Raw genomic sequence first — 25,835 nt, 5'->3', positions numbered from 1 at the left:
CAGGTTCAGAAAGAGTAATTTGGTAATTAACATCAGACCAGCCTAATCAAACCCTACCCAGCGAGATGTTCAACAAATCGTACACTACAATGAGCAACCACCATCACCATCAGAAAATCCCGACGTTCTTGAGAGAGGTCTTGCGACTTGCGTATAAGGCAAGAAGAACCTCAATGATCTCTTGATCAACCAAAAGGGAGGTGTGGCCAAGGAAGGGGTTGGGTACGTGCCCGACTCCAAGAACAAGAAGAAGAATGACAAGACCAAACGACCTCCTCCCCTCATGCAAACCTTTGTGAGGGAGGGAGGGAGTGCCCCCGAGGAGAAGAAGAAGAACAATGTCAAGAAGGGCAATGTCACCCCTCCCAACAAAGTCGGCGATTTCAATCCTTCTTATGTGTTATGCCGTTCTAGTGATGGGCATGTTTATGCCAAATTTGTTGGTTCTCTTCATGAGTACATTGAATGGTCTATTTGGGTTCCTAAGACCCTTGTTACTAACATCAAAGGACCCATTACAAAATGGGTACCTAAAACCAAGCATTGATCTCTTGTAGGTGTTTGCTTCCGGTGATGGATCATGGTTGCTCGATAGCGGAGCTACAAATCATATGACCGGAAGCAAGGACTTGGTGGTGGACGTGCACAAAGTTCCATCTATGCCCACCAATGTCGAGTGGGGTGACGCCTCATCCTCTAAGGTATTGGGACTTGGCAAGGTGGTTATCTCTCATGATCTCACGATCGAGAAGGTCATGCTTGTTGAGTCCCTTGCATACAATTTACTTTCCGTTCGTCAACTTGCAATCATGGGCTTTGCCACTTTCTTTGATATCGATACCGTGGCCCTCTTGTGGAGCAAGACTCTTAAAGTAGCTTTTGTTGGGCATGTCGAGAACGGTCTATATGTGATTAACTTTTCGAAGCGACCCACTAAGACCGCGACATGCCTAATGGCTAAAGTTGATGTGGGATGGCTTTGGCATCGCCGTTTAGCCCATGTCAATATGAGATCTTTGCAAAGTCTCCTCAAGGGGGACCATGTCCGTGGACTAATGAATGTTAGTTTTGTTAAAGATCGTGCTTGCAGTGCCTGTATCGAAGGAAAGCTACATGAGAAGGCTCACCCTCCCACGACTATCATTTATTCAAAGAGGCCCTTGGAGCTCCTTCACATGGATCTTTTTGGGCCCCCATCCTTCGATAGTCTTGGAGGTAGGAAGTATTGCTTGGTGATTGTAGATGACTACTCAAGGTACACGTGGGTGTATTTCTTCAAGAGGAAGAGCGAGACCCAACAAACCGTCATTGACTTTGCAAATGAAGCACAACGTCAACACAATGCAAAGATCTTGACAATAAGAAGTGACAACGGCACCAAGTTCAAGAACTACACCTTGGATGAATTTCTTAGTGATGAGGGAATCAAGCATCAATATTCCGCACCATACACCCCTCAACAAAACGGTGTTGCGGAGAGAAAGAACCGGACGTTGATGGATGCGGCAAGGACCATGATGGCGGAGTTCAAGTCTCCATACAACTTTTGGGCCGAAGCCATCAACACCGCGTGTCATGCATCCAATCGGCTCTACCTCCGCAAGGGCTTGAACAAGACTCCATATGAGATACTCACCGATAACAAGCCCAACCTCAAGTACTTCCGGGTATTCGGATGTAAGTGTTTCATTCTCAAGAAAGGTGTTCGGTTGTCTAAATTTGAAGCTAGAGCTTATGAGGGCATATTTGTTGGTTATGCTACAAACTCTCATGCTTACCGTGTCCTCAATAAATCCACGGGACTTATTGAGGAGACGTGTAACGTGGAGTTTGATGAGAATAACGGCTCCCAAGTGGAGCAAAGTGGCACTTGTGATGTAGGTGATGAAATTCCTCCTCAAGCCATAAGAAGAATGGGTGTTGGTTTCATCCTACCCATTGAGGAACCCCTTGTGGCCGAAGGAGAAGGACAATGCTCCACTCAAGTGGAGCCATCACCAACCCAAGGCCCACACGCTTCTGAAGAACAAAGTGAAGGCCCTCAACCTCATGAACAAGACCAAGGGTAAGATCATACTCAAGACGGTGTTGACACACCAAGTGATGCCCAAGGTCAAGTTCTCTCTCCCGAGCAAGTTCAAGATCAAGAACAAGTTCATGACGCTCAAGATGATCAAGTAACCGCTCCTCAACTCACCACCGAGGAGGAATTAGAGCGTCGTGCCGCCAAGGTTGCTTCCAAGCTCTCCACCAAGGATCATCTCATGACGAATGCGCTTGGAAGCTTAAGAAAGGGGGTAAGCACTCGTAGACAATTAGAAAATTATTGTGAGCATCACGCGTTTGTCTCTTGTGTGGAACCCCACAAGGTCTATGAGGCGCTAGAAGATCCGGATTGGCTCAATGCCATGCACGAAGAAATCAACAACTTCGAGCGCAACAAAGTGTGGAGATTGGTGCCAAGGCCAACGGGGAACCACAATGTCATTGGAACCAAGTGGATATTCAAGAATAAGCAAGATGCCCATGGGATTATCATTCGCAACATCGTTTGGTAGCACAAGGCTACTCCCAAGTCAAGGGTATCGACTACGGTGAAACCTTTGCTCCCGTTGCTCGTCTTGAATCCATTCGCATGTTGATTGCATATGCTTCTCATCATAACTTTAAGTTACAACAAATGGATGTGAAGAGTGCTTTTCTTAATGGTCCCATTAATGAATTGGTTTACGTCAAGCAACCCCCCGGGTTCGAGGATCCCTACTTTCCCGATCATGTGTATCAAGTCGATAAGGCACTCTATGGCCTTAAACAAGCCCCACGTGCGTGGTATGACCACCTTACCGAGTTGTTACAAGACCGTGGTTTTGAAGTTGGGCTAATCGACCTCACTCTTTTTACTAAGAAGGTCAAAGGGGAGTTGTTTGTGTGCCAATTATATGTTGATGATATTATCTTTGGTTATCCTAACAAAGCTTTCAATGAGGAATTTGCCGCTCTCATGACCTCAAAGTTCGAGATGTCCTCCATGGGAGAGTTGAAGTTCTTTCTAGGGTTCGAAGTGAAGCAAAGAAGAGAAGGAACCTTCACCAATCAATCCAAATACACTCAAGACATGCTCAAGAGATTCAAGCTAAGTGACGTCAAGCCGGCCTCCACTCCAATGCCCACCAAGTGCCAACTTGACTTAGATCCCAATGGTAAAGTGGTGGATCAAAAGGTATATCGTTCCATGATTGGATCCTTGCTTTACCTTTGTGCATCTAGACCGGACATCATGTTGAGTGTGGGAATTTGTGCACGGTTTCAAGCCACACCTAAGGAAAGTCACTTTGTGGCGGTCAAACGAATCTTTCGATATTTGGCTCATACCCCAAACTTTGGCTTATGGTACCCAAGAGGATCAAACTTCAAGCTTGTAGGGTACTCGGATTCCGATTGGACGGGAGACAAAGTGTATAGGAAGTCCACTTCCGGAGGGTGCCAATTCCTTGGTTGCTCTTTGGCAAGTTGGTCTTCCAAAAAGCAAAGTTGTGTGTCTCTCTCGTCCACTGAGGCGGAGTATGTTGCCGCCGGTAGTTGTTGTGCACAACTTCTATGGATGTGGCAAACTTTAAAGGATTACGGTGTCACTTGTGACAAAGTGCCTCTTTGGTGTGACAATGAAAGTGCCATCAAGATTTCTCTCAACCCAGTGCAACACTTCAAGACGAAGCATATTGAGTTTCGGTATCACTTCATCCGGGATCACATTAGGCGAGGAGAGATCGAGCTCAACTATGTCAACACTCATGACAACCTTGCAGATATTTTCACGAAGCCCTTGGATGAAGCAAGATTTCGCGAGTTAAGGCATGAGCTAAATATCATTAATTCGAGCAATGTGGCTTGAACCCGTGCACACCCTACCACGCTCATTTTGTTGTCTAGTTTAGGTGTAGGCATGGACATAGGGGGAGTGTTGTTCTCTCAATGAACTCTCCCCCCCCCCATTATGCATAAATTGATCAAGTCTTTCACTTTAGCCATTGTTGATGGCACTTGTGCTTCAAAGACGAGTTTTGGTCATGGGCCCAAGGTTAAAATCTTCGCGGTGCCATACCTTTTGACTCAAACATAGGTGGCCACGGCCACCGCCCTCTTTTGAAGAGGTGTGTCTTGGTCGTTTGCTGGTGTGTTTTTTTTCTCTTTTTCTCTTGCCGTTTTTGTCGGTTCGTCGAGCTAAAGCCGTGTCTGTTTAGTTGCCGTGGCGTGCTGGGCGGTACTACCGCTGGTGGTGCGCGGTAATACCGCTCGTAAGCGGTACTACCGCCCCCCAGCACGGTACTACCGCTGGGGGACGAGAACAGGGGGTTAAGTCGGGGCAGGGGGAGGTTTCTTCTCCCCCATACCCATTCACTTCGCCCCTCTTTTCTCTTCCTCTCTCCAGCCTCCTCTCGCCGCGGGAGGGCTCCGGCGGATCTCCGTCTCCGGGGCGTACCTCTCCATTTCCTTTGGTAGACTCGATTCCCACCTCGTCCTCTTGCCATGGATGCCGGTATTGCCCCCGTTCCTTCTTTCGTTTTGTCTCTTTTTCAGTTCTTGTTTCTTAGGGGCAATGGTGGTTGCATCTCTAGATTTTTGGCTAAATCTAGGCTTGAGTTGGTTGGAGAAGGCAACTAGACTATCTCGATTAAAGTTTGGTAGGATTATTTTTGAATTTGGTAGGCCGGTAGTGCCGGATCTGACCACGGTAGTAGGAACCCGCTGTTTCACCGCCTCGTGCTATAAGAAACTGTTGTTTATCCACCTCAAGCAGTACTACCGCTCTCTTTGGAGCAGTACTACCGCTTTACCTAGAGCGGTACTACCGCTCCCTTTGGGGCAGTACTACCGCGGGCAGGTCACGGTACTACCGCTGCATGCCAATTTCCTTCATTTTCCTGCCTTACCTTGATCTTTTTGTTGATTTTGTTGGCTTATGCTCGTTCTTTCTGGTTGTTTTGCGTGTTCTTGTGTTTGGCTCTAGGTGATGACCTTTCCGAGCAGCAAGGTCGCCGTATCAACCCCGGGCGTGCCACATCAAAACGCTACCGCACCTCAGAGCCAGCCGGTGGTTCCTCGAGCACCCAACCGCCTCCAGCAAGTGCATCTGCAAGTGTTCCTCCACCTCCTCAGCAATCGAAGCGAGCTGCCAATAAGCCAAAAGGGAAGACTGTGACTGAGATGACCAACAAGGAGTTTTGGGAGAAGCGTCGCTGCAACCCCTATGCGGTGGACCAAGAACCCACTTTGGTCAACCGCCCGTTCTAGAACCGTTTTCAGTTTGCCATCTACTTTGATGTGATCAAGGCCAAGAAGAATCTTTTTGTTGATGTTCGCTCCATTGACACTGATGCTATGGAGAAGGACCCGGAGTACTTTGGCGAAGCTCTTCAGATGTGCACTCAGCTGAACATTCTCAGGATCATGCAATTCAATAAGGATTTCGATGCGGATTTGGTGGCTCAATTCTATGCCACCGTCCATCTTGGGACGGATGTCGACAGGACTCTGACATGGATGACCAATGGCAAGCTGCTTTCTGTCAAGTGGAAGGCTTTCATGGAGTTACTTGATGTGGTGGATACCGGGCTTGCGACTCCTGTCGGGTTCCGCCCTCACCGCAATGCTACGTCCACCCACAAGCAAGCCCTTTGGCCATACTGCACTGTGAAGGTTCACCCAGTAACTGAGAAGAAGACCTATGAGCTGTCTCCGTATTTGGACATTCTTCATCGCATATTCCGTGAGACTCTCTTCCCTCGGATCGGGCATCTGGATATGGTCCACTCTTACCTCGTGGACATACTCCTTTCCTGTCAGCATGAGAAGGAAGCAAGCACTGGAGAGAGCCTGGATATCTCTCATGTCATGTGGTCTGAACTTCTATCTGCCGTGTCTGAGCGCAAGTGTCCTATCTATGGTCCATTCATCATGAGGCTCATTGAGAGGGCCTGGGCACAGACTTATCCCAGAGTGCTGCTAGAGACTGGAGACTTGGTTTCTCATGAGATCAAGCGTCTGAGGAAGAAGAACAACTGGACAGTGCCTCACACAGGGGGTCCATCTGCTACTGCTGCCACAGGGGGTCCGTCTGCTGCTGCTGCTGCCATGGGGACCAAGGGTGAGGCTGCTACTGATGCTCATGAGGAGAACTTTGGCCCCTCTAGTGCAGAACCGTCATGGGCACAGAAGCTTAAGCGCAAGATGAAGAAGCTTTTCTGCATGGAGTCTCATGGTCAGTACATGACTCATGTGGCGGAGAAGCATGCCAGGACGCGCCACAAGGAGCTCATGCGCCAGATGGGAGCAACAGTTGCCAGTGGGTCTGAGGGTCAGATCACTGAAGAGGAGGACTGGATTCATCAGAATTGCCACTGGACCGACTCCGATGCTGAACAGCAGTTTTCGACCCACAATGAAGATGCAGAGATGTGATGTTCAAGATCTTCCTCCTCCCATCACCTGGAGTCATAGTGTCACTCTATGCCCTTTTTGGTGTCTCGCTGCCAAAGGGAGAGAGAGTGTAGGGATTTGCTTCTTGTGTCGTGCTTTGAGTCGTCTTGTGGTTTCTTGTGTGTTCTCTCGATGTCCTTCTTTGGTTTGGTTTGGTGTGAGATCTAAGTTCTAGACATATGGTGTGAGACATATGCTCCCTATCGCTACCTTATTACTTATGTCATTTCAGAGTACTGTAGTTTATTGTGAGATGCATGCTTGTCCTGTTTATTCACTTCTCTCATATATCTTGTGCTTAGTATTGTTGGACTATAAAATATAGGGGGAGTGTTGATCCAAATGTGTGTGTCGTGCCATCTCTTGGTGCACACATTCTTGGGGAGCCCGTCTATATTTTGTAGTTCTTAGCTTTCTTCGTTTTATTTCTTTTCCTTGCGCAAATCCCTAGTTGTCATCAATCCACCAAAAAGGGGGAGATTGTTACGGCATATCTCTCTCAAGGTAGTTTTGGTGATTGATGACAACATGTTTGCGGACTAATCTTGTGCTTTGTTTAATTCACAGATTCTCCCCTGGCACGAGATGCCTTCTTCCCCTCGGAGTGTATTTCAAGACGGTGTAGCTCTTTCGTTTCTTTCTCGGTGGACTAGTTGCGTAGAGGGCACCGTACTATCAAGAGGGGGTCCGCTGGGGTTTTGCATGGGTGGAATCATCACGTACACATCAGCTTCTCACCCTCCGAGCATTTCCTTTCCATTGAAGAGATCTCTCCTCTCTCTTCCTTGTCCTGTCTGTGTCAAAGCGGTAGTACCGCGCACCCAGGGGTAGTACCGCTGAGGAGTCACAAGCGGCAGTACCGCTCCACAGCGGTAGTATCGCCCGTGGCTCCACAGCAGTAGTACCGCTGGGGGCCTGGCACCTCCGCCTTGTCCTCAGCATCTTTGAGAGATTTCTTCTCTCTCTCTCGCGCGCGCCCCAGCGGTAGTACCGCACTGCCTGCGGTACTATGGCCGAAGGGTCACAAGCGGCAGTACCGCTCCACAGCGGTACTACCGCCCTTGACCCCACTACCGTAGTACCGCTGGGCAGTCTGGCTCCTACCGCCTCGATTCGAGAGGTCTTTTTCTCATGTCGAGTTTTGCGGCACTAGTCACGGTTGTAGTGGCGGTAGTACCATTCCAGGAGCGGTAGTACCGCCCTACCACCGCGGTAGTACCGCATTTGGGTCCGTTCCCTACTGGTCTCCTCAGCGCGGTAGTACCGCTGGCTGGCGCGACAGTACCGTTGTCCTGATGGTAGTACCGCCCCCTCTCAGCGGTAGTACCGCCCTGTGCGGGGCTGGTTGGTGGGGGGGCAACGGGATTGTTGCCCCCACTATAAAAGGGAGTCCCCTTCTTCCTTCTCACCTACCTCTTCCTCCCCCAAGCTCCATTTATTGCTCAAGCTCCATTAAATACTTCAAGCTCCATTTTCGCCCGATCTATCTCTCTAGCCAATCAAACTTGTTGATTGGCTCGGGAGTGGTTGAGAAGGCCCCGATCTACACTTCCATCAAGGGATTTTCGATTCCCCCACTCATCCCTAGCGGATCTTGTTACTCTTGGGTGTTTGAGCACCCTAGACGGTTGAGGTCACCTCAGAGCCATATTCCATTGTGGTGAAACTTCGTGGTCTTGTTGGGAGCCTCCGATTAAGTTGTGTAGATTGCCCCAACCTTGTTTGTAAAGGTTCGGTCGCCGCCTTCAAGGGCACCAATAGTGGAATCACGGCATCTCGCATTGTGTGAGGGCATGAGGAGAATACGGTGGCCCTAGTGGCTTCTTGGGGAGCATTGTGCCTCTACACCGCTCCAACGGAGACGTACTTCCCCTCAAAAGGAAGGAACTTCGGTAACACATCCTCGTCTTCACCGGATCCACTCTTGGTTATCTCTTACCTTTACTTGTGCAAGCTCTTTAGTGTTTCTTCCCTTGCTTGCTTGTATGCTTGTTGTTATTGCATCATATAGGTTGCTCACCTAGTTGCACATCTAGACAACCTACTTTGATGCAAAGTTTAATTTGGTAAAGAAAAGCTAAAAATTGGTAGTTGCCTATTCACCCCCCCCCTCTAGTCAACCATATCGATCCTTTCACCAACAGATGAGGAGAAAGCAGTTGCGAAGAAGCTGAAACTTGCACTGCATCAAGAAGAAATTTGGCTCCGACAGAGATCGAGAGTCCCGTGGTTATGGGAAGGAGATCAGAACACGGGTTATTTCCATGCTCAGGCAGCTCAGCGTAAAAGGGCGAACATGATAGAGAAGCTCGTCCGTGCTGATGGAACAATTTGTGATACTCTAGAAGAAGATCGCGATGAGGTTCAGAGCTTCTACGAGCAGCTCTACACTTCGCAAGGCTTCAATCAGATGCAAGAGCTTTTGGATGTTATAACTCCCCGGGTGACACCTTTGATGAATACTGATCTTGAAAAACCATACACAGAAGAGGAAGTTCGTAGAGCTCTCTTTCAGATGGCCCCATCAAAGGCCCCATGGGTGGACGGATTTACAGCGGGTTTTTATCAGCGCCACTGGAAACTGCTCAAGGATGATATTGTTCCAGCAGTGCTTGATTTCCTAAATAGGGGAGAACTGCCAACGGGCTTAAATGACACGTCTATAACTCTTATCCCGAAGGTACGTTTTCCACAGAGAATTACCCAATATCGCCCTATATCACTCTGCCCGGTTTTGTATAAGATCGCTGCCAAAGCAATCGCTAACCGAGTTCGTGAGTGTTTGGATGAGATTGTGGGTGAAGAACAGAGTGCTTTCGTCCCCGGCCGGCTGATAACCGATAATATCCTCATTGCACATGAGAGCGTGCATGCAATGAGAAGAAGGAAAAAAGGGGGCAATCCAGTTTGTGCAATCAAGCTAGACATGATGAAAGCCTACGACCGTGTCGAATGGCACTATCTACAGGCCGTCATGCTCAAACTTGGTTTTGGAGTGGAGTTTGTTCGCCTTGTCATGAAGTGTGTCTCCTCTATCAGATTCTCCATCCGTGTCAATGGCGAGCTCCTTCCGTTTTTTACCCCGTCGAGGGGTTTACGACAGGGGTGTCCCATGTCTCCTTACCTTTTCTTGCTGTGTGCGGAAGGACTAACTTCATTATTGAATCGTTTCGGTGGACAGGAGGTGGATAAAGGTATAAGAGTAAGCTACCGCTCACCATGGATCAACCATCTCTTGTTTGCGGACGACAGTTTGATTTTTATGCAAGTAAAGGAGTAGAGTGCTCACAGACTAAATGAGATTTTGAGAATATATGAGGAAGGTTCGGGCCAAGCGGTTAACAAGGAAAAGAGCTCTATTTAATTTAGCCCAAACACTCCGGCTCCGACTAAGTTGCTGCTAAAGCAAACACTGAATATTTCAGTGGAAGCTTTTAGCGAGCGCTATCTGGGTCTACCCACCGCTGTGGGTAGGATCACAAGTGGGACGTTCGATCATATTGGGGAGAGGATTCGAAACAAACTCCAAGGCGGATCAGAACGTCTGATTTCCTGTGCTGGACGGGAAGTCCGGATTAAGGCGATTGCCCAGTCCATTCCCATGTTCAGTATGAGTTGCTTTAAGCTAACCAAGAAGGTATGTAAGAGTCTTGTCTCTTACTCGGCTAAATATTGGTGGAGTAGTTCCCTTGATCGCAGATCACTACACTGGAAAGCATGGGACACTTTAACCAAGCCAAAGGCGAAAGGAGGGATGGGATTCCGGGACCTCGAGCTATTTAACACGGCTCTCCTCGGGAAACACGGATGGCGATTGCTGACAAATCCTGATTCCCTGTGTGCTCGAGTTCTCAAAGGAAGATATTACCCTACATGTGATTTTATGCAAGCCACAGCCTCTCGGTTCTCCTCTTCAATTTGGCGCGCTATCATCGCTGGGAGGGACGGCACTACAGTTTCTATATGGAATGACAAGTGGATTCCGGGCACTATATCTATGACACCGGTCTGCAGAATTGGCACTGGTCAGGTGAATTTTGTGGCGGACCTCATTGACCCCAGCAATGGGTCGTGGCTGGTGGATGTGGTGCGCGAGAACTTCATACCCCCAGATGCCGATGCTATTCTCAACATTCCATTGAGGCAGGGAGGGGGTGATGATTCGTTGGCATGGGCTTTTGAACGATCGGGTTGCTACACTGTGAAATCAGCGTATCGTGCTCTAATGACTCGCAATGAGCATATCGTGCTCTAGAGGAAGGGACGACTACCGAATCTTCAACGACAGATAAACAGATGTGGTCTCGTTTGTGGAAGCTCAAAGTCATTCCCAGAGTGAGAGTCTTCTGGTGGCGGGTGTTGCAAGGCATTCTCCCCGTCGAAGCCACTCTGAAATACCACCATATTGCGACGGTAAGCACATGCAAATTGTGTCTTCATTCTGACAAAGATATGATGCACGCACTACTGGAGTGCCCTCAGGCCAGGCAGTTTTGGGATGCAACACCAGAGTGGCTAAATGTTAAAAGGCTGACCCTGCACGCGCTAACCTGGTCAAGGGATATCCTATGTGACGATATATTTTCAGAGTCTGAAAGAGCAACTCTAGTGACTGTTATGTGGACGATTTGGACCTCTCGGAACAATATCACCCATGACAAAGCTGCGTTCAATCCTAGCCAATCCATGAGAAAGGTGCGGGAAACCCTAGCAGTTCTGGAGCTGCCTCGTGAGCATGCCCGTAGTTTTCCGGGCCATGGCTGGCGCCCACCAGAGTTGGGCTGGATCAAAATAAATACTGATGGAAGTATTGCAATGGATGCAAGAAGGGGAGGGATAGGGGGAGTTGCTCGATCTCGGTCTTCCTTTCTTGCGTCATGGTGCAAACCCTACTCTGGGATTACGGATCCGCTGATAACTGAAGCTCTTACCATTCGCGACGGAGTCATCTTCGCTCGTCTGAGAGGCTATGCAGATGTGGTTTTTGAGTCTGACAATTTGGAGATTGTGAATCTCTGGAATTCGCGCCAAACATCCCGTGCGGTGGTGGCGCCTATCTTCTTAGAAATTGGGGAGCATGTTCCTTCTTTTAAGTCTTTTGTAGTTCAACATGTTGGTAGGGCAGGCAACGTCTCCGCTCATCTCTGTGCAAAGCAAGCGAGCACTTTAGATGTTACGGAATGTTGGCTTGAGTCTACTCCTAGTTTTCTTGTAACCAGCCTCCTAGCAGATTCTGCTGGTGCTGTCGATGTTGAATAAAGAGCTCCCGATTTACTCTCAAAAAAAAGAATCAATCCCGAGTCTCCTGGCTGATAGGTAGTGCTGCTAGCCAGCAAGGCATGCCCGAGTTCGTGCTAATACAGAAGGCGCAACCTATCTGAGGAAAATGATCCGATTTGTCATTGGATTTTTCACAGTTTCTCTTATCTTCAAGGTAGTTTTTTTGTTTCTTTTCCCACCTGTTTAATTTCTTTTCTTTCTCAGTTTTCAGTATTTTTCTTTTTTACTTTCATTTTTCTCTATTTTTCTTTGGTTCCTTCTCAGTTTTTTCCTTTCTTTCTTTTTTCTTCGGTTTCGTTTGGTTTTTTCTCGTATTTCATTATTTTGCATTTGTTCTTTGTTTTTCTTTTGCCAGCTCGGTTTTTTATCGATATTCATTGGCTTCTCGTTTTGTTCAACACGTGTTAAATGTTTTTCATTACACATTCAACATTTATCGTATACAAGAGAAACATTCTTTTATGCACGTTAAACATTTTTAAATTCATGATTAACATTTTATAAGAACTTATTTATGCTTAGTTTTTCCATACACATAGAATTTTTTTATATATCAAATATATTATTGTAATACACGATTAACATCTTTCTAATACAAAATTAACATTTTTGATACATGGTCAACTTTTTTCCATAAACATTTTTAGTATTTTCAAGTGTGTAATTAACATTTTCAAAAACAAGATTAACATTTTTTAATACATGTCAACATTTTTTATATACACAATTAACATTTTCAAAAGTTTGATTTACATTTTTCATATTTCTATACACATTTAACAGTTTCAAATGCTTGATTAACATTTTTCAAACCCAACGTTTAATTTTATTGACTACATGGACCAAAAAACTTCTATAGACATTTTAACATTATTCAAACGCTATATTAACATTTTTTAAATATTTTTTAAATAAATAATCAATTTTTGTTACATACACATTCTATTTTGATATACATGGAAAATATTTCCTCTATACACAACTAGTATTTTTCAAATGCTTGTTTAATTATTTTTAAATTGTTTACATCATGTGTTTTTTGTAATATACTTATTTATAATATTTTGAAACTGTAAATAAAAGTTAAAGAGCAAAGAACAAAAGCAAAAAACGTTGAAAACAAAACGAGGCTCTGCCCTCCCGAGCATCTGGGCTGGACCATGTCGCTTCCCTCGGCCTCCCTAGAAGCGAGGTATAGCCGCGCCTGTCTCGATGCTTATTATCATCTCAGGAAACAAAATGAAAGTGCGTATCATGTGCGACTACGTCTCACCTATTGCGGGATATAACATTTTTCTAAAAAAAACCATGTCGAGATATTTTGTTTGGTGGCAAACCCTATGTCGAGATGGTAGCTTGCGTTGAAACCAGTTAGTGGATCGGCTGAGTACTGATAGGTTATCTTTTATATTTTAATTGCCTTCATTCGTTAGTTGTTTTGTTTATTTTTTTCCTTTTCCTTTTTTCAAACTTTGTTCATATTTTTGTAATATTATAAATAATAAAATAATATATACCAAATATTAGTTTACTTAATTTTAAAAAAGTGTTCAGCATCCATTTAAAAGATATCCATGCAGTGTAAAAAATATACCGATAATATTACAAAAATGTTCATACGATGTATAAAATTTGTTGGTAACTTTTAAAAAATGTGCATTTGATTTTAAACTTTCATGCGTGTCAAAAATTTGTTCATGATGTTTTTAGAAACTATTCACCTAATTTAATAAAAATGTGTTGTGCCATTTAAAAAAACTTCTTGATGTTGAAGAAAACTGTTCATCTGTTTTAAAAATATGTCCGTGACATTTTTAGAAAATGTTTATACAGTAAAATATAAGAGAATGCTCGTGTGATTTTAATATCATTTCGTACCATTCAAAAAGTTGTTCACTGTTTTTTTAGAAAAAAAGTCCTAACACTTAACAAATGTTTTGCACATTTAAAAAACGTTCAACATGTGTTAACAAAAATCTTGAACGTGTATGTAAAAAATTAGGCAGTGCGTTCAACATGTACATGCTAAAATGACACATGAGCACAAAGTGAATGAAATAACCATACGTCCTTGAGGGCAGCCCGGCGGCTCGGAAGGGAAAAGGAGAAAGCGAGGAAATGCAGGAGCTGTCACGAGGTCGACGCGACGCCGGGTCTGTCCCTGCATCATTACTGCCTGATTTGATCGCTTGGCTTGTGGTCATTGGGCTGAGCGGAGCGGCTCGGCGGTGACAGCGACGGCTCATCCGATCTGATCCGCCGCCAGGAGAAAAACTTCGCTTCCGCTCCGGCTTTCCATGCACGCCGCCGGCCGGCGCCATTGCTTTGCGTCGTCTGCCATGCCATGGCAGTTGGCAGGGACGAGACGAAGCAAACAAACCAAGCGAGGCCTGCTCTCGTCAAGCGTGGCTGCGTACGGATCCTCTAATCATCATCATCGCCACATTGTCGTGTGTTTGGTTCACCTTCACCACGATCGATATGCCGCGGAGCGCTCTGCGCACCATAGTGGAGTAGGCGGGGAGCAAACAGATGGATTGCCGTGCTAGCATCCCATTTTCCTGCTAATGGTGCTCAACCATATCTTGATTGACTGGAGGTGTCGACTTCGACATGTCAATTGCAAGTGGAGCGAGGCATTCCACTGCACAGCTTCTCAAATTAAAGCCAGTGCATCCAGAATCAGCCTAGCTGGTTTAGGAGAGGTCTGCTTCGGTACGCCTCCCTCGCTTAACGTATAAGGGCATTTTGGGCATACGATGCTTAACGTATCCTGCGCCGTATGCGGCGTACCCATACAGGTAGAGCCGAGCGCACGGCTCGAGACCATACGGCCGGCTCGCATCTACCCTCTCCCCGTCGTGTAAAAAAAAACCACGACCTGCGTTGATCACGCGGCCCGTTCCAACGTCGCCCTGCCCCGCCGATCGCCGCCCTTACCCGCCGATCGCCGCCTTTCCCCGCCGATCTAGCCGTGATTACGCTGTCAATTCCAACGTCTTCTCGTCCGGCCGATCGCCGCCTTTCCCCGCCGATCTAGCCGTGATCACGCTGTCAATTCCAACGTCTTCTCGTCCGGCCGATCGCCGCCTTTCCCCGCCGATCGCCGACCATTTTCCCCGTCTTCACCCGGGATCTGGCCGACGCGGACGTTGTTGGAGTCGCCCGCCGTACGTGATGTCGCCTCCGTGCAGGTCGTCGCGGTGACATGGCTTACGTGGACGCCGTCGCCGCCCGCAACTCCGTGATCAACCTCTCCGGGAACGTCCTCGCCGTCTGCAGCCACGCCAGGCCGGCTGAAGTACACGTGCACGCCATGTAAGCCGTCTAGTTTGTCAAAAAAATTGTATCTGTAAATAATTATGTGCAATCACTTGTTAGATAAGAAGTTGTCATCTGTATGATCGTAGTACATTTAATTTGATTTAAAATTGATAGATCAATTTTTATTATAATATTGCAGTGTTGGTTGTGAGATCATTCAATGGATAAAGAAACTGCATTTACGGATCTGTTTTTGGACACGAGTGAATGGGATGGTAGCGATAGTGTTGATCGAACGAATGGTAATGATAGTAAAGATGATGATGATGGCAGCGACAATGAATCCTGGTCGTCGTACGATAATTTACCTGAGGTGGATTTTCAAAAGAAGGAGGAGGGTGCTTGTAGTGAAAACATAAGTGTCGTGTACAATCTTTTCGTCGGATGAAGAACCATATGGTACTTAGATGTGCATATGATTTTTTTATGTGCAGGAGGATATTGACGTCCAGAACGAGGAAAATCATGGTGTTGAATCTTTCACGGATAACATAAGCCAGGTTCGGTCCAAAATTTAAGATATCACTGAATAATAAAAACTTGTTAATGACAACTTACACTTACTTATGTGGAATATTGTAGGCTAACTTTGATGGTTGGAGTGGTGATGATGAATATGAGCATGAGGATGGAGCTAATATGGACATTGAGGAAGCTGAAATCCAGCAACGTGCGCTGGAGACACAGTTGAAGGTTATGTGTATGACATTTACATCACAATGGGAGGCCTACATGTTCTATAATAACTACGCCAAAGACCGTGGATTCAGTATCAGAAAAGATAAGATGAAACGAGGAAAAGGACTTTCAACCACTGTTCGGTATAGGCGATACGTTTGCTCGAGGGCAGGAAAACGTCTCAGTAAATTTTTAAACCCAGAGGGCCGTACCCGCAGGCTAAGACCTGAGACTCGTTGCGAGTGTGGCGCACATTTAGTCGTGAAGTTGAACAAAGGACGTGGAATTTGGTTCGTGGCAGCTTTTATGGATGATCACTACCATTTGTTAGCTAGACCAGATGAGGTGGTATTTCTGCAGTCACATCGAGTGATGGAAGATCACCAGATAGCTAAGATCTTGGCGATGGAAGGAGCTGGGATCAGAAAGCATATCATCGTCGACAACTTTATTAGCAGGTATGGCTCGTATGATAAGTGTGGGTTTCTGAGACGAGACGTGTACAACCTATGTTGCCGAGAAAAAATGAAGTTGATTGCGAAGGGTGATGCTAACACAACAATCGGGATTATGAGGAGCAGAAAGGAGAAGGATCCAGACTTTTTATTTGAGTACGTGCTCGATAAGGAGGGCCGTTTGAAGAGCATGTTCTGGTGCGATGCACACTCGCGGCGGGACTATCAGTTGTATGGAGATGCGACTGTGTTCGACAACACGTATAAGATGAACAGATATGGTATGCCGTTCATCCCCTTTGTTGGTGTAAATAATCACCGTTGCACCATAGTTTTTGGTTGTGCCATTGTGTCCGACGAGACCGAAGCGACATACGTGTGGCTACTCCAGACATTCCTGAAGGCCAATTGTCAGAAAAGCCAAGGTCAATCATCACAAATGGAGACGCTGCAATGATACGAGCTATTCGGTTGGTTTTGGTTGATGTGTTGCACCGTCTCTGCTCATGGCACGTGGAAAAAAACATGCAGAAGCACCTTAATTACAAATCGCTAAATGAGTTCAGGGCACTCTTGTAGTACTCCACCTCTCCAGCCAACTTTGAGGCGAGATGGCAAGCTTTCGTCCGTAAATGGAAGACTGATAAAACCAGAAGAGTGACTGAGTAGGATGTACAGGAAGAGGAGTCTGTGGGCAGCATCATATCTGTCAGATGGTTTTTTTCTGGGTATGCGCAGTAATCAGAGGAGTGAAAGCCTTAACTCTTGTCTTCACCTTCACCTGGACGGCGGTATGACTATTGTTGACCTAGTTGTGCATTATGAGAATTGCATAGTTCGACTACGTGAGAACGAGGCGCATGATGAATGTGTTTCAAATCAGTCATTGCCACCATCAGTCACAGAATATAAGGATATTGAGAAGCATGCTGCCGAAGTATTCACTCATTCCAATTTTTATATTCTTCAACAAGATCTGAAGAAGATGGGAGAGCTTGAGATTTTTGAGACGCTAGTGCGAGTTGACTGCCACCTTCATCGTGACATGGAGAAATAACCGCAAATTTCAGTTCGGCGTGAATTATCGAGCTGAAAACTCTGAGAATATGATAGACTGCAGTTGTGGACGAATGCTTCGGAAAGGATTGCCTTGCAAACACATTCTGTATGTGTTGGTTCATCTGAAAATATCTAAAATACCTAAGTGTTGCATCCTTAAGATGATGTCGAAAGTTGCGAGAGGTGGGCTGCCTGCACAGCGAAAGAGTGACATGTTTGGCTGGGGTTGGACAGGGGCAGAGCAGCGTGCTCGCTATAGTCAACTCAGTATAACAGGAGCTGAAGCTTTTCATGTTGCTTCAAATGATCCATTCGTCTTTGATGAGTTGATGCAGTGTCTGCAGAATATAATAGCAAAGAAAAAGGTCCCTGATAATGATGTTGTTGGTAGTAGAAGAAATGTGCATGAGGAGCCACGTCAGCCGGAACAACATGTTGATGTCATAGGTGATCCCGTAAAAGTTTCCACGAAGGGCGCCCCTAAACAGAGCACGACAGGGCGGGCAAAGAAAGATCCAAATGTTATAAAAAATGGAAGACCAAAATCATTTTCTGAGAAAAAACCCGGTCCTCTTTGTGGCATTTGTAAGAAAGAGGGTCATAGACGGCAAACGTGCGCTGAGAATGAAAAGTAAGTTTTACATTATTTTAATTATTTTTTGGTTCTCTCTTTACAATTGTCTGATGAGTTGTTTACAATTTGTTATGTAGGAACTGGGCATAAAGATGAATTATTCATAATCAATTGAAGGCACTCGCAATTTTAGTTTATTTGTTTAAGGATAAGAGACATGGCACTTTGAGTTTATTCTTTAAGCCACCTTATTCGATGGAAGGCAATGTCACTTTCAGTTTATTTGTTTAAGGATTCGAGACATGGCACTTTGAGTTAATCTTTATGCCACCTTGTTCGATGTTATGAGACACGCGATTTCTATTGTTATGTGTGAAACATGATATATTTGTATGAGTGTGTTACTGCTGTCATGACTTTGTCAACTGATTAACATTTTTTAAATTTAATGTATGTGAAAAAATATTTGAAAAAAAGCCCAGCCGTGGCCGGGCACGCGCACGGACAGTATACTACAACGCCTTCTGGGAGGCCTTTCGGCCGGCGAGCGGGGAGGCCACGGCGTACAACAAGGCATTCATTACTATTCTTTAGCGAGCTTGTGAGAAGGCGAAGACGCGGGTATATAAACCGGTCGGGCGTCTCTCCGCGAGCGAGGTGGGACTAAACTTAGTCGGCACAACGCGCCAGCGTCCCCATCCGCACAAGAAGAGGATCGCCCCACGCGCCCGATGGGCGTCGTTTATGGGCCGACAGATCGCCATATTACCCCTCGGGATCGTTGCATGTGCCCGCTGGGTGGGGCGGGACAAGACCTCTGCCACCGGGCGCGCGGCTGTCGGTCGGTCGGCTGCTGGGCCAGCAGATCCGCGCGTGGCGCACGATGAATCGCGCTAGCCCGCACTAGCTGGACTGCGCGGGCCCGCCACTGCCTCGGCTGTCGGCCACCGCACGGGCTGGGCTGGAATATTCATCGGATCCAGTGCCGCTGCTGCCAGCACAATCAACGTGGGAAATTGTGCAGGTTTTGTCCACATCGCGCCAACTCAGGACGGCGGGGATATTTTCTAATAAGTAAATGACCGCCGCGAATAGAAACAACAAAAGTACATATAACATCGCAGCCGCAAACTGATACATTTTAGAACAGCAAAAATATTACTTCCCACACGCATTTAAATGTTTAGTCTCACACGAAAGCGATAAATAAAACATGAAAAATTGTCGAAATCTATCCCAATGCCATGTCGCAGTACAATCGTTCAAAGTATCCAACAACAATAGGGAAACCTTCTACGGGACTAAAACCCTACCGATGCTAATACCTATTCCTTCTCCATGATTTTAACAATTTTCATCTTGACCTTCTCTAATTTGTTCACCTCTGAAAAAATAATTTCTGCGACAATACGTAGCCTTGACTCATTAATCTCTTCCTGGTCAAATTCATGTGTCCAGCGATCTCCGTCCCAGTATTTTATGCACCACATCACAAAAAGTCCACAAGACACTCTGAAATAAATATGTGTGATCAGCTTAGGATATAGCATGCACTTCCTTGTACTCATTTAACTTACCCATCGTTTTGTCTCGGCACTTTATACTCATTAATTGGCCACGATGAGACATCTGAAATTTTTTTTTGATTCAAGAGTTGAGTTGGCCTCCATAATATCCTTAGAAATTTCAGCTCTCTGAAACAAATTAACAAACCAGAATTTAATGTATAACTCAATATTTTTCTGAATGCGAGTGCGAAAATTATAGCGTACCAGGGTGGCAATCATATTGCGAATTCTTTGGCTAATTGCACCATTAGAATTTGAGTCAAGAACTTGAAACTCCTCCTTGACGGTGTGCATCACTATGGTTATCCAATGATTATCATTAACGTGCATAGGAAAATACGCCTACATAGTAACCAAATGATGCTAGTGTAATTAAATAGTAATGTCTAATAAAAACAAATAAATATGAAAGCAATACCTTGTCCCGTCTGAAATACTCATCCATTACTCTTGCGATGACTTTTGTTTTCTTTGTAACATGTTCTGAATCTAAATCATTTACTGACTTGGTCTTTCCCCTTGCCCTACTCAACATAAATTTGGGGAACCACGCTGTTGATATGTAACGATCAGAAAAATAACGGTGTTGTAGGTGTTTACAATATGCATTGATGATCTGCATACATAAACAAAAAATTTCTATCAACTTGTGAAGTACAAATTAGAGATTTGTCAAAACCAAACTCATACTTACAGCGCCATGCAACCATTTAAACGTCAGGACATCGTGAAGCATAGCTGGCGTGCATATGTCCCCATCTGGTGGCGGCATATCGACCACGGTTCGGTGTGCATGCTTCTTTGTCGATGCTAGAGTCTCAACAAAAACTCTGACTGCCTCTATGTGATCCGGAGTCATATTAAGAGAACTTGCTAGAATTGAATGGGGTGACGATGCAAACAGATCTAAAACAATGCAGCTACAGTCATTAAAAATAAAAAAATACATAACGCGTGAATGAATTATAAAGTAGTACTTGACTTACTTTTTTTAACACGTTTCTTGCGGGTAATGAGAATGTCGTAGGGGGATTGGCAATATTTCGACTTTTTTTCTTTTGCGCTTACCATCATTTTCCTGACTGCCTTCACCATTACCTATGTTGCTCTCTGCCGGGAAACTCTCAAATGTGTCTTCGGACTTTATTGGTGACAAAGCATCCATAGACTCACACTCACCAGAAATATCAGCATTTTGCGGGGTTCGGGACATAGACGGAAAGTCTTTTGTACGTACAGTTGATGCCGAAGATGGAGAGTTTCCATTATCGTCTATAATGAAAGGATCAGTAGCTTCACCTTTACCCGGTGTCGTCGCCGGAGCACCCGTGTCATCGACGGGCACGGAAGTATCATTGATACCCGTGAAAGACGTTCGTACCTTTACGTCTGTAGGTGAATCAATATCTGGCCAATATTTTGATGACTTGTACTGGCCATTCTCCATCCCAACTCCTTCACCTACATTCTTCGATGAAACCGCGGACGTGCTTGGCTTTCTACTCCTGCCACCACCTTTCCGTTTAGGTTTCTTCGTTTCTTCCTCTGGGACAGTCCCTTCACGTGCTACCTTAGCACGTCTGTACTCTTCGCTAACGCAGTTTTCAATCTGTATAACAAACAAAAAAATAAATTAAAGAACAAATATAATTGATTACTATGTGCAACCAATAAGGACTATACTTATTGACTTAAATTGCCGGTGCCATGCCCGTGCATGTTGTCATAGTCGTCTCGCTTTTTCCCTTCCGTTTCTGGCCAGTTAAGCATTAGTGGGTATTCACGAGACAAAGGATCAAATGTATCCACCAATTGGCTCAACTTTTTCGCAGTATATATACTGCATGATAGTATGACACATAGATCACATAAAAATCATATGTACATACAACTATTACCAAATGACTTAGTACCTGAAGAAGAGCCAAGTTCCCGATAGGCCACTTGAATTTTTCAAGATCTTCGACCGATTTTTTAATAGCATCCATGCACACCCCCAACGTGAAATCGTTCCAATTGTATGACTTGATAGCGTTCACGTCCTCCATCATTTTTTAATAACGATAAGGAACAAACTTGGTGGATTGTGGTGCTAAAACTGTACGCATAAGAACCAGTATGACCCTTCTCACAAAATCATCATCATATGACTGAGCATCAACAATATTTTTTATCAACTCATCGATGAGGATTCGGCCTGTTCTTTTGTCTAGAAACCGATTCGGAACAATTTTTTGGCATCTAGTTGTACTGTTGCTATCATGCTACTGACATCATCACCCTTGTTATGTAGCCCGAATATGTCATAAACATCTTCATTAAGCACATTGATGCCGTCCGTATTTGGCCGAATAATAAATCGCTTTCTACTACTATCATACGTTGTAATCATAAATTCCAATAAATGTTTCCTCATTTTCACTGAAGGAATTCTCAACATACTGTCCAAATTTGTGCCACGTAGCATCATGCGCTGTCTGGGTGTGAATTTTCCCATCAATTCGCACCACTTCTCAACCGAGCAGTACACATCTCCCAATTCTTGCATTTTAAATAAGATGACAGTTATCTAACTAGTTACGAGATTCAAAAAACATTACATATGGTTTAATACCATACCTTCCGGCGTCTCGACGTGCACCGGCAGCCCCCGTTACCTAACCCCACCCGGTGTGGGTTAGTCGTGGCAGCCGCGTGCCCTCTGCCCACACCAGCGCGCTGGCCGACGGCCCGTCCTAGGGTTTAGGGTGCCGGCGACTTTGCCGAGACGGCACGGCCGGGCCTGAGATCCAAGTCGCGCGCAGATGCCGGATTGTATGGCCGCCATCAGGCCGGCAGGGAAGGGAGTTGGGACGGCCACGGCGGTACGACCGTCGGATCGGGGAGGGGTGAGGACGTGCGTGGAGGCGGCGGGGTTAGGCGGTCCTGGGGCGAGGTAATGGCGGCGTGGTTTCCATGCCATGCACGCACGTACGGCGTCATAGACATGGTCACGCCATAGTGGGCCACTTGGCCCGTCCCGTAAAACTACCGCCGGCTGGCCCACGATGCATTTATTAAAAACATGCATTGTACTTTAACATTTCAGTTTAATACCACATCGCTAAGCCAGCGCACCGTTGACTCCTTTATATAATTTTCTTTTGGTCAATGCACAAACATCTCAGTTTTTGGGACTATATTTGGAGGATATGTAGGATCCATGTGAGTCTTCACCTGCTCTGAGCTTGTGAAGGTTCACATGGATCATGCATATTCTTCAAAAAGAGAGCCATTATCTCCAATGTTTTTTAACGTCAGAAAATATTAATGCAATCATTCAAATTTTTTGCACACGCACTCATCACCAGGGCCATCATGCGTTCTCTTTTCGGACTCAGCCGGTGGACCCTAAACTTTTTGCACACGCACTCATCGACAGGTCCATCATGCGTGCAAGTTTTTATAATTTTCCGGCACCGTATGAATTTCCTATGGTTTTCTCCGTCAAACGCACCGAAAACACTGACCGGGCGTGACGCAATGTGCGTTTGGTGTCCGACGTCGTTCAAATCTTGCGTGGGGCCCTAAGATGGGCATGCCCACTGCCTCCCAAAATTGGATGACGTTTCGTGCATGCCACCTCGTACCACCAATGCAACCGGCAATGATCGGATATGAACGATGTCAGCCCCGTACTGCGTTTTCTTTTCGGACTCAGCCGGTGGACCCCAAACTTTTTGCACAGGCACTCATCGACAGGTCCATCATGCGTGCAAGTTTTCATAATTTTCCTACACCGTATGAATTTTCTATGGTTTTCTCCGTGAAACGCACCGAAAACACTGATCGGGCATGACGCAACGTGCGTTTGGTGTCCGGCGTCGTTCAAATCTTGCGTGGGGCCCTAAGATGGGCATGCCCACTGCCTCCCAAAATTGGTTGACGTTTCGTGCATGCCACCTCGTACCATCAATGCAACCGGCACTGATCGGATATGAACGATGTCAGCCCTGTACTGCGTTCTCTTTTCGGACTCAGCCGGTGGACCCCAAACTTTTTGCACACGCACTCATCGACAGGTTCATCATGCGTGCAAGTTTTCATAATTTTCCGGCACCGTATGAATTGCCTATGGTCTTCTCCGTGAAACGCACCGAAAACACTGACCGGGCGTGACGCAACGTGCGTTTGGTGTCCGACGTCGTTCAAATCTTGCGTGGGGCCCTAAGATGGGCATGCCCACTGCCTCCAAAAATTGGGTGACGTTTCGTGCATGCCACCTCGTACCACCAATGCAACCGACACTGATCGGATATAAACGATGTCAGCCTCGTACTGTGTTTTCTTTTCGGACTCAGCCTGTGGACCCCAAACTTTTTGCACACGCACTCATCGACAGGTCCATCATGCGTGCAAGTTTTCATAATTTTTCGGCACCGTATGAATTTCCTATGGTTTTCTCCGTTAAACGCACCGAAAACACTGACCGGGTGTGACGCAACATGCGTTTGGTGTCCGACGTCGTCCAAATCTTGCGTGGGGCCCTAAGATGGCCATGCCCACGGCCTCCCAAAATTGGGTGACGTTTCGTGCATGCCACCTCGTACCACCAATGCAACCAGCACTGATCGGATATGAACGATGTCAGCCCCGTACTGCGTTCCATTTTGGGACTCAGCCGATGGACCCTAAACTTTTTGCACACACACTCATCGACAGGTCCATCATGTGTGCAAGTTTTTATAATTTTCCGACACCGTATGAATTGCCTATGGTTTTCTCCGTCAAACGCACCAAAAACACTAACCGGGCATGACGTAACGTGCGTTTGGTGTCCGACGTCGTTCAAATCTTGCGTGGGGCCCTAAGATGGGCATGCCCACTGCCTCCCAAAATTGGGTGATGTTTCGTGCATGCCACCTCGTACCACCAATGCAACCGGCACTGATCGCATATGAACGATGTAAGCCCCGTACTACGTTCTTTTTTTGGACTGAGCCGGTGGACCCCAAACTTTTTGCACACGCACTCATCGACACGTCCATCATGCGTGCAAGTTTTCATAATTTTCTGGCACCGTATGAATTGCCTATGGTTTTCTCTGTCAAACGCACCGAAAACACTAACCGGGCGTGACGCAACATGCGTTTGGTGTCCGACGTCGTTCAAATCTTGCGTGGGGCCCTAAGATGGGCATGTCCACTGCCTCCCAAAATTGGGTGACGTTTCGTGCATGCCACCTCGTACTACCCATGCAACCGGCATTGATCGGATATGAATTTTTTATGATTTTTTCCGTGAATTTAATTCTATATTAAGTAGTGTTTTTAATATAATTACATAATATATTATATATTAAGTATTATTTTTAACATAACTACTAAATAAATTCCATATCAAGTACTGTTTTTTAAAAAGGGTATTTTCCAAATTATTATTACTTCTAAATTATAACAAAAACCTCTTTACTGTTATGAAAACTACTTTAGCCATTAATGCAAAACACATAAAAAAATGAACATTACATAAATTATTGAACATTTATACAATATGTAGGACTTTTCATTATTATTTATACAATACAACATTTATTTAAAAAAATTACTATTATTTTTGAAACAATAAACACATAACAAAAAAACAATGACACCGCGTGTTGGACGGCCCAGTGACTGTGCGCGACGGCGCGCGTGGGCCGGCCCATTGAGTGTGCGCGCGGTGCGGGGGCAGGGTCGGCGGGGATGACGACTAAAGTTTAGTCCCACCTCGCCCGCCGAACGACGCCGCGACCGACTTATATACCAACCTCCCACCACCGTTTCGAACTCCTCTCATTCCCGCCCCGTCCCGCCACTGCCCCGTCGGCCTGTGCTGCAGGCCGTAGCTGGGCCGAAAGGCCGGACCTTTCGCCACCCAGCTTGATCGGGCCGGACCGATTAAGCGCAGTTGCGGCATGCAAGCACAGGTGGGCTTTTTTTTTGCATCACAATTTTATTGCCTTCTATGAGTCACGGCGCGGAGGGAGGTGGAAGGGGCGCTTTTTTAGTCCCACCTCGCGTGCCGAGGGACGCCACGACCGGCTTATATACCCGCGTTCGTGCACATTGCTATATGCGACAGTTAGTAATAATTTGGTTTGACTTTGCACTGCTAGCGGCGGCATTGCCGCACTGCCCGGTCAGTATAAGCTCATTACACTGTCCGGGCAGTGCGGTCGTGTACTGTTAGCAGTGTAAACTCAAATCATATCATTACTATCTGTCTTATTTTTTATTATTTGCCACACTTTGCAAATTTCATGAGTAGTATCTACAATATTTTTTTGACATCCTTCAAATGAACCCAAATTACATTAGTAATATCTACCACCATATGTATAATGTCAATACAAATAAATTCTGTATTAAGTACTCTTTGTAATATAATTACTTAATAAAT

At 45.8% G+C, this 25,835-nt stretch overlaps 1 protein-coding gene and 1 pseudogene across 1 annotated transcript; both read left to right on the top strand.

Annotated features, from left to right (window-relative positions):
* Nucleotides 1-15,720: 15,720 nt before the first annotated feature.
* On the top strand, nucleotides 15,721-16,620 carry LOC147966559 (protein FAR1-RELATED SEQUENCE 5-like; the record flags this gene model as incomplete). The annotated part of the gene is made up of 1 exon (XM_087530872.1): nucleotides 15,721-16,620. A coding segment is annotated over exon 1 (900 nt), but the record flags the coding sequence as incomplete, so codon positions are not given.
* Nucleotides 16,621-16,667: 47 nt separating this feature from the next.
* On the top strand, nucleotides 16,668-17,908 carry LOC147966558 (protein FAR1-RELATED SEQUENCE 5-like; annotated as a pseudogene).
* Nucleotides 17,909-25,835: the final 7,927 nt, after the last annotated feature.

The sequence above is a fragment of the Triticum urartu genome, chromosome 6A (assembly GCF_056163025.1).
Source record: "Triticum urartu cultivar PI428250 chromosome 6A, HENAU_Tu73, whole genome shotgun sequence".
Taxonomy (NCBI): Eukaryota; Viridiplantae; Streptophyta; class Magnoliopsida; order Poales; family Poaceae; genus Triticum; species Triticum urartu.
Note: the sequence above shows the minus strand (reverse complement) of the source record. Positions and strands in the feature narration are given on the sequence as shown.